General features: G+C 36.6%; 1 protein-coding gene across 1 annotated transcript; it reads left to right on the plus strand.

Annotated features, from left to right (window-relative positions):
- Positions 1 to 2,250: 2,250 nt before the first annotated feature.
- On the plus strand, positions 2,251 to 2,832 carry LOC131874041 (uncharacterized). Its single transcript, XM_059217256.1, has one exon. The coding sequence runs from the start codon at positions 2,251 to 2,253 to the stop codon at positions 2,830 to 2,832; it is 582 nt and encodes a 193-aa protein (XP_059073239.1).
- Positions 2,833 to 10,362: the final 7,530 nt, after the last annotated feature.

Raw genomic sequence — 10,362 nt, forward strand, 5'->3', positions numbered from 1 at the left:
TCAAAGATAGAGGTTAAGAGAAGACCATTAGTCCCTGATAACATTTGCAATTGGCAAGTGTTCAATGATGATGATGATCTGTTAAGATTTCTGCATTGTGTCAATGAATATGAAAGGCAAGAAATTAATTTTCATGCCTTTGTGGATGTTGCAGATGGTGTGGATACAATGTTTGGGAATGAAGTAGTTTGATTAAAGACAAAAAAATCCCTAGGGGGCCTGTTGCTTTAGAAAGGGTGTTTGATAACAGGGCAGTCAAATAAACAAATCTTCTGCTGTCAACAATGAAGATTTAGAGTAACTCAATTTAGGGACTGAGTAATCTCCTAAAAGAGTTTTCATTGGAAAAAGGATAACACCTAAGGTGAGATCCATGTTGATAGCATTATTAAGCAAGTATAGGCATGTTTTTGCATGGTCCTATGATGATTTGAAGGCTTATAGGGAGGATTTATTCCAGCATGAGATCCCTCTAGACCCAAATGCAAAACCGTTGAGGCAAAAGCAAAGACCTTTTAGTCTAGTGCTTAGGCCTAAAATGTAGGAGGAATTGATCAAACTCAAGGATGGTGGAATTATTAAGCCTATAAGGCATTCATCTTGGGTCTAAAATTTGGTTCTAGTAAGGAAGAAGAATGGTGACATCAGACTGTGTGTGGATTTTAGAAATCTGAATTTGTCATCATTAAAAAGTAATTATCCCCTCCCAAACATGGAAGCCATGTTGCATAAGGTCGAAAGGTGTGAATTGCTATCCATGATGGATGGATTCTCAAGGTATAACCAATTGAAGATGAAAGAATAATAGCAATAGAAGACTGCCTTGACCAGTCCATGGGGAACCTATGTATATGTGAGAATGCCTTTTGGCTTGACAAATGTTGGGGTTACCTTTTAGAGGGCCATGGATGTGGCATTTTCAGACTTCATTGATGTTGTTATGGTAGTATATCAGGATGAATTGACTATGTTTTCAAAATAGGTGGAGCATCATTGTCTCCACCTAGAAAGGGTATTCACAAGAGCTTTGGAATATGCGATATCACTCAATCCCAAAAAGTGTCATTTTGCTGTCACTGAAGGGAAATTGCTAGGTCGTATTGTATCAAAGGAGGGGGTCAGAATAGATCCAGAGAGGGTGGAGGCAATTGATAGGATACCCATCATGAAGATTGTCAAGGCTATACAATCATTTTTTAACTTTAGATCAACTTTATCCGAAGGTTTATCCCAAACTTTGCTGAAATTATTAAGTCAATTTAAAAAATGCTGAAGAAAGGGGCTAAGATAGATTCGAACAATGAATCTATGGAAGCATTTGCAACGATCAAGAAGGCAATTAAGGAGGCCCCTGTTCTAAAAGCTCTTGATTTTAGTAAGCCTTTTTAGATCTTCTCTTTTGTGTCATTTCATACTATTGCTGTAGTTATGCTCTAGAAGAATGAAGAAGGCTATGAGCAACCTATTGCTTCTTACAACTCTCTTCAATTACCTGAGCCTAAGTATGCCATGGTAGAAAATCAGGCATATGCCTTGGTGAAAGGAATTAAAAATTTCAGACCATACCTCGTAGGTGCGAAAGTTATTGCTTATGTTCCTAATACTGCAGTCAAGGATATATTTGTTCAATCAGAAGCAACTGGTCAGAGATGTAGATGGATAAATAAAATTCAATACTTTAATATTGATATTCAGATCACTAAGCTAGTAGGAGGAATGGGGTTAGCAAGGCTCATGGTTGAGGAGAACATGGAGGCTGTTCATGCTAATGATTTGTTTGTTTTAGAAGATACAATTTGCAGCATCTAGTGCACTCCATGGTACACAAACATAAGGTACTATCTCAAGCATATGAAGTACCCAAATGATATGATTGAACATTAGAGAAAAACTTTGAAGTTGCAATCTCAAAGGTATGTGTTCTTCAATGGTGATCTGTATTATAGAGATAAATATGGTTTCATTTTATTTTGTTTGGATGAGCACCAAGCTAAAGTTGTAATGGCTGATATGCACTCTAGAGTATGCGGGCTTCATTTCACAGCCAACACTACTGCTCATAAAGTGTTAAGGGTTGGTTATTTTTGGCCCACCTTGTTTAAGGATGCTCATGCTTATGTTAAAAGGTGTCAGTCATTTCAAAAGTTCTTTTGCAAATTGAAATACTCAAGGGAATTACCACTTAGACCCATCCAAGTTGAAGCTCCATTCCATCATTAGGGAGTTGACTTCATCGGAGAGATTGTAGAAATGTCAAGTGGTGGACATAGGTGGATACTTGCAGCTATGGATTACTTCACAAAGTGGGTGGAGGCTATGCCAACAAGACAAGCAAAAAGTAGAACAATCATCAATTTCTTGATTGATAATGTTATAACCAGATTTGGGGTCACAATGAGGCTGATCATGGACAATGCAGTGAATTTTAGATCAGAAGAGTTTACAGATTTCTGCAAGACATATGGAATTATTATATCACATGCATCATTATACCATCCCCAAAGTAACAGACTAGCAGAATCTAGCAATAAGAGCTTAATGAAAAGCATAAAAAGAACATTAGGGCAGAAAAAGAAAGCATGGGATTCTAAATTGAAGATGGCAATATGGGCGGATAGGATTACGATTAAGAAAGCCATAGGGAGATCTCCCTTTGAACTAGTATATGGCACACATGCAAGGTTACCCATGAATAATTTCCTCCCTGTATACAAGTTTATTCAAGTGAATGATTTAGAAATTTTTGATCCCATGAAAGAGAGAATGGAACAAATCATGGAATTGCATGAAATCAGAGAAGATTCTCATAAAAAGAATCCGAAGTTGCAATAGAAGACTAAATATATGTTTGACAAAAGGGTAGTTGGGAGAAAATTCAGTGTTGATGATATGGTGTTGCTATGGAATGCTAGAGCACTAGAGAAGGGTAAACATGGTAAATTTGGGGCCTTGTGATTAGGCCCTTATGTTATAACTAAAAAGAATGGCAAGGATTCTTATTTCCTCACTGATATGAATGGCGAAATGCTAGAGCTGCCTGTGCATGGACAGTTCCTAAAGCATTTATTTTCCTAAACTTTAATCCATGCATAGTAGCCTAGGTTTTGTATATATCTGTAAATAATCACTAAGTTTTTTTTGTCATGGTCTTCTCTCCAAGATATTTGGATCCTCGCCTTGACCCTAAAGTATCAAGCATCCCCAAATAGATCCATTGTTGGAGGTATCAAAATTTCACCTTTAGAGGCACTCTTTTTGTGTTCTGAGCCTAGGGCTTTAGGGCTTTACTGTTAGGATAACCGATGAACAACTGAGGGTGGGGGGATGAATCAGTTGTTAACAGATAATGTGAATTAAAGCACTTAAAACCTTTTACTGGAATAACTGATAAAGTATTAAAGCATAATTGAAAACCAGAGAATCAATACCATGCAACCATAACACATAAAACCATGGTTTATACGTGGAAAAATAGGTAAAGGGAAAAACCACAGTGGGAAACCCTCCCCACAGTCAGATGATACTTTTGCAGAAAGTATATGATTACAATAGGGGCCTGCAAATGCAGGAAGGCACACTGCCTAGAGCACAGTGCTCATCACAATGGAGTCTTACTAACTACAAAGAGGTCAAGCACCTCAAAATATTTGGACAACAATCCGGAAAGAAGAACTACCTGTGATAGCATCAAACATGCCATATTGCAGTTTCGGTTAAGCTCAATATTAGAGGTATAAAACCTCTTACATAAACCCAACTCGATCACCTATGATTGACCAAATCCTCTGCACAAATCATTATTACATTATTCTCTCCTTGCCCATGATCTAAAATGAGATCTTACATATATTTATACCAACCCGAGACCTAACCAATTAGGTCGGCCACCCAAATGATAATTCAATAGATCCATTACATAATCCTGAAATAAAATCATAAAACAGGTCGACCTAAGGCCACACAAACATCATCCAATCAATAAAACATCCCGGAAGTGCATAAGAGGATCCACCAACATGTTACATGAAACCGGTCCATAACCTAGATAGCACGAGACTTAAATTAGATCCACACATGCCAAAGAAATGACACCAATCAGTCGAGGCACAAACACAATAACCATCTGCATCCTGAATCCCTTCTAGAAGCTTCACCAACACCACTTATGCATTTCATCAAAGATCTTCAATAATGATCTGCTGGTGAAACCCTTACCGGACCTATAAAGAAGACTTACTAGAACATAAGATAGCATCCGATCAACAAGTCAATACGAACTGACTGAAACATACTTTAGAAGCATATGAACCATTCATACAAACTTATTCCATCATCCAGATCATATCAGTGACAATCAACTGATAATCTTCCCAATCCAATCCTTCTACTAGAAGCCGGTAAACAACCATAACAGCTAGTGTTGACATCAATGACAAAACATCAATGCAACACATAATCAATTCCTTCATATTGCCAACAATCTCCCCCTTTGGCATTGATGACAACACTAGATGTGAAAAAACATCCAAGTGCCAATAAATGCCAAACAAGTCTCCCCTATGGAAGACAACCAACAATCTCCCATAAAATGATATTGCAATGAAGCTTTGAACCAAATCTGAATCAAAAGATCAAATACCGCCAAACTCCCCCTAAGGAGTGCCAGCAATCTGAAAAATAGAAACCAATGTTTTTTCACATATATTCCTCCCCCTTTGACAACAATGCCAACGATATGACATAGATATCAAACATAACATGAAAACTCTAAATCTCAAGGTTGACTACTCCCCTTGAGTAGTAGCATTATTTCATCAATTCGGAGAAAAAGATAGCTCTGATAATGCATACCGGACTAATGCACATCTACATCATTTAAGTTTCTACTGGAGGGGTAGAAACCCCCAATCTGTCTCTCAAATACTCAAATGATTCTTGGGACAAAGATTTAGTGAAGATGTCTACTATCTGTTCTTTAGTGTTCACATAAACCAATCTGACTTCTTTTGCTTCCACCTTTTCCTTCAAAAATTTATACTTGATTGATATGTGCTTAGTCTTGGAGTGAAATGCTGGATTCTTGGATATGTCAATAGCTACAGAGTTATCACAATGAATAACAACCGGATTATTACAACTCACTTGTATATCCTTCAACATCTGCTTCATCCATAGAACTTGAGTGCAATTAATTGCAGCTGCAACATATTCAGCTTCAACAGTAGATAAAGAAATTCATGACTGCTTCTTGCTGATCCATGAAACCAAATTCTTCCCAAGAAAGAATGCTCCATTGGATGTGCTCTTCCGATCATCAACATCACTTGCCCAATCTGCATCTGTATATGCACATAAAGTAAAGTCATCATCTTTAGGGTACCATAAACCATATTCAGTTGTTCCTTGCAAATACCAAAATATCCTTTTTATTGCACTTTCATGATTTTCTCTTGGATTACTTTGAAATCTTGATACAATACTGAATGCATTCATTATATCCATTCTAGTCTGAGTTAAATATAGAAAACCACCAATCATGGATTTATATCTTGTAGAATTTATTGGAGGGGATACATCTTTAATTGACATTTTTTCACTTGTAACCATAGGAGTACTAACCGGTTTGGAATTTTTCATACCAAATTTCTTCAATAATTCCCCTAGATACTTAGTTTAACATATAAAGATGCCTTTTCCAGTATGAGTAATCTACAAACCTAGAAAAAATCTTATTTCTCTAGTAATAGAAATTTCAAATTCACTTTGCATATTATCAGAGAATTCCATGCATAATTTTTCTTCATCCCCAAAAGTGATATCCTCAACAAATACTTCAATAATCAGAATATCATCATTAGTGATCTTATAATATAGGTTACTGTCAGCATTACCTTTTATAAAAACAAGCTTCAAAAGATACTTATCCAACCTTGCATACCAAGCTCTAGGAGCCTGTTTTAATCCATATAGGGCTTTCTTTAATCCGCAAACCATATTTTTGTCATTTGTCAGTAAAAATACATCAGGTTGCTCAATAAAGAATTCCTCTTCAAGTTCTCCATTCAGAAATGCACACATAACATCCATTTGATAGACCTTGTAGTTCTTATAGACTACATAAGCAAGAAATAGTCTAACAACTTCAATTCTAGCTACCGGTGCAAAAGTTTCACCATAATTAATTCCTTCCTTCTGAGAATATCCTTTGTAGACCAATCTAGCCTTGTTTCTTACAACTTGTCCATCCTCATTTAGTTTATTTCTAAAAACCCATTTAGTTCCAATAACATTCTTATGTTTAGGCCGGGGAACCAAAGTCCAATTATTGTTCTTTTCTATCTGATCTAATTCATCTTCCATAACTTTCATCCAACATTCATATTTACAAGCTTCAATTACTAATGTCTGTTCAATCTGAGAAATGAAACACAACTCTTGATTTGCCAATCTTCTCCTTGTCATAACTCCCTTGTTTTTGTCTTAAATGATCTGATTTTTAGAATGATTTAGCCTTACATACCTTGGTGTTTTCTGATTTTCAGGTTCTCTGTGCATCTCTTTAGTTACAATTGAGTTTTCTGATGATGTCAGGGTAATTGGTTCAATATTTCATTTTGGTACAGGCATTATTGGATCAATTATGATCATTTCCACTATCAGTTCTCTGTCATAAGATTTATCTTGGTCTTTGTGCTGCTCATCCACTTTCACATTAGCGCTCTCCACAATTCTTTGCAATCTTTTGTTATAACATCTATATGCTTTTCTTTTAGTTGAGTAACCAAGAAATATTCCTTCATCACATCTAGGGTGAAACTTTCCAATGGAATCATCTCTTTTGATATAACACTTCCAAAGATTCTGAAATACTTAAAAAGTAGGGGAATGACCAAACCATGATTCATAAGGTGTCTTATCGATATCTCCTTTGATATGAACTCTGTTGAATGTATAAACCGTTGTACTTACTGCTTCTCTCCTGTAGATATGAGGCAAATTAACTTCCATCATCATGGTTTTGGCTGCATCCAAAATGGTTATGTTCTTTCTTTCCACAATGTCATTCTACTAAGGTGTCTGGGGTACAGATAACTGTCTCCTAATGCCATTTTTATCACAATAGTTGTTGAATTCACCGGATGTAAATTCACCACCTTGATCTGATCTCAGACACTTGATTTTCATTCTTGTCTCTGTCTCAACCATAGCTTTAAAGATCTTGAATTTCTCAAAGGCTTCAAATTTCTCCCTTAGAAAAGCAACCCACATCATTATAGAATAGTCATCAATGATTAACATGAAATATCTATCTCTTTGAAAGCTTCTTGTATTAGCAGAACCACATAGGTCAGTATGAATGAAATCAAGAATATCATTAGATTTATCAGGTATGCTCTTAAAATAAGTTCTGATTTGCTTACCCATTTGACATTCCTTACATACCGGATTATGAGGCTTCATAATCTTAGGTAAATCTCTAACTGCCTTAGTTGAACTAATCTTTACAATGAAATCAAAATATACATGACACAACCTCTTATGCCATAGCCAACTTTCATCAATATGTACAATCAAACATGTCTTTTCACCAGAGTTCAAATGAAAGATGTTACCTTTTCTCTGTGTATTGGTTGCAATCTCCAATCTTGATTTGCTAATGATTTTGCACTTTCCATCCTTGAATTGTAATTGAAGTCCTACACTCAAAAGATTATACTTCAGACCTTCAACATAATAGACATTATCATTGTTATTCTTACCATCCAATGAAATGGTTCCTCTTCCTTTGATCATGCATGCTTTGTTATTACCGAATCTGACTTGACCACCATCAAATTCTTGCAGGGTTAGAAACTTTCTTTTGCCACCTATCATATGATGAGAACGTCCACTGTCTATTACCCATTCATATTTGTCTTCGACTTTTGTTGCAAGGACCTTTTCCTTATTTTTGATAACTGGTTCCAGATCATCTTCCTTCATAGCATAAAATACCCAATCTCTTCCATTGTCAGATCCACTAGTTGGATCTCCTACCGGTTCTTCCTCTGAGTCTTCAGTTACTCCTTCCTCATCAACATAGTACCATGGTTTTTTTTTGTTTCTCCTGTACTTATGCTTGATTTGATATTCAGGGTTAGGCTTAAAAGATCTTCTTTCTCTTTCTTTCAATTTTGAATTCCTTTCATGACATCTAGATGCAAAATGACCTATCTTAGTACATGCAAAACATTTGAAAGGAGATTTTCCTTCATACTTACTTCATGTCGGACCTTTAGGTATCCTTCTAGCAAATAGGGCTTTAAGTTACTTAAGCTCTTCATCTTCTTTCCTAATCTCTTACAATTCCTTTGCATACAAAACTTTCCAATCTTTGTTGCCTGTTGATGATGTAGATGCCTTAAATGTAGTGTGAATCTTTATAGCTCCCGGATGACCAAATTATTCAAGCTCAAAAGAAGATATCTTCCCAACAAGAGTATCTCTATTAACAAAATAATTAGGCATGGTTCTTAGCTCATTAATTACAGTTACCTTCATCTTATATGCTGGTGGAAAAACCCTTAATACTTTTGAAACAATCTCTTCCTCGCTCAGAGATCCACCAAACACTGAATTCCTAATACAATTTCATTTACCCTTTCCATGAATGCAAAAATTCTTTCATCTTCCTCCATCTTCAATTTTTCATATCTTACCTGGTAACATTCAAGTTTTGCAATTTTAACTGATTATTTATCTGATAATCCCATGATTTGGTGATCTGATAAGGCGCTTAAGAGGGCTTCTCTAGCTCTGCAGTTATTTTCAATATTTTTTCCGAGTGTGCCAGTGCAGGATTGCCAGATGTCGGATCATGAAGAGTGTAACCTTTCTGAGTTATTTCCCAAATTTCCTTTCCAATGCATCTTAAATGATTCTCCATCCGAATTTTCCATACTCCATAGTTTGTTCCATCAAGCTTAGGGTTGTCCTTCCAGTAAACAGTTGTTGAACTATTAGTTTCCATAGGATCTTCCTGATTATGTGAATTAAAGCACTTAAACCTTTTACTAGAATAACTGATAAATTATTAAAGCATAATTGAAAACCATAGAATCAATACCATGCAGCCATAACACATAACACCATGATTTATACGTGGAAAACCTGATAAAGGGAAAAACCATGGTGGGAAACCCTACCCACAATGAGATGATACTTTTGCAAAAAGTATATGATTACAATAGGGGCCTGCACATGCAGGAAAGTGCACTACCTAGAGCGCACTGCTCATCACAATGGAGTCTCACCGACTATAGAGAGGTCAACCACCTCTTAATATTTGGACAACAATCCGAAAAGAAGAACTGCTTATGATAGCATCAAACATGCCAGATTATAGTTCCAGTTAAGCTCAAACATGCCAATAAGCCCTTTATTGAAATACAATGCCCATGCGGCCTGGTGAGAACTATGGGGATTAATGAAAGAATTTATCCTTCAAGAAGATGAAATAAAGGGATGTAGTGTTGCGGGAAAAGCGGTGGTGATTCAATGCATTCCTCCTGCTATCCTGAGGTGGCAGAAGGGTTAACAAATAGGGATTCCCATGCAACCAAGGAATAAAAGATTAATGTTGATGCGAGAAAGTGGGAACAAAGACGATCAGAAGAAGCTCATGCCCAGTAGGGTTCAGATGCGAATAAGAAATGCAGTGTGGGGAATGGATCGTTAAGGGATTCAATACTCCTCACCACCCCGTGACGATGAAGACAAAAATACAAAAGTCGAAGAAGAATCAAGTCAAATAGGATGACTTACAGGACAATGAGGAACGTATAAAAAGTGAACAAATGTTACCCCGCAAGGGTAAAAGAAGCTTGAAAAGTGTGATGCGGGATAAGAGGGATAAAAGGGGATGGTTCTCCATGATATCTCACACCAGTAGAACGTGATACATGAAACAAAGAATGATGCATTATTTTGGAATGAGGAGATGTCCAATGTAGGCTAGTAGGATGTTCAACGATGATGAGGAGGATCTTCCCCGCAGGAGAATAGTTCATTTTAGGAAGGTGATGCAGGGTATTTAGAGAGAGAGAACTCAACTCTCCCCGCTATCCTGTGGGAAGAGAAATTAAAAGGGCAATAAAGTATTGAATCATCAGAATTCAAAGGTTTCCAAAGGATATTTATTACATGCCATGTCAGTGGTGAAAAGGACAATTAGGGGGTAATCTCAGCCGTTCGTTCGTGCAATCACCGGTCGAATTCAAATTTCAAGCCACCAACCTGAGGTGCCATGCACATATGAATTAATGGCAATTAATGTATGTGCCATTAAAGTGAATTTCAAGGGTCATTTACAAGAACACAACA

The sequence above is a fragment of the Cryptomeria japonica genome, chromosome 3, assembly GCF_030272615.1.
Source record: "Cryptomeria japonica chromosome 3, Sugi_1.0, whole genome shotgun sequence".
Taxonomy (NCBI): Eukaryota; Viridiplantae; Streptophyta; class Pinopsida; order Cupressales; family Cupressaceae; genus Cryptomeria; species Cryptomeria japonica.

Bases quoted from the DNA above. Each gene is read 5' to 3' on its own strand.
- LOC131874041 (XM_059217256.1), top strand. From the start codon at position 2,251: ATGTCAAGTGGTGGACATAGGTGGATACTTGCAGCTATGGATTACTTC.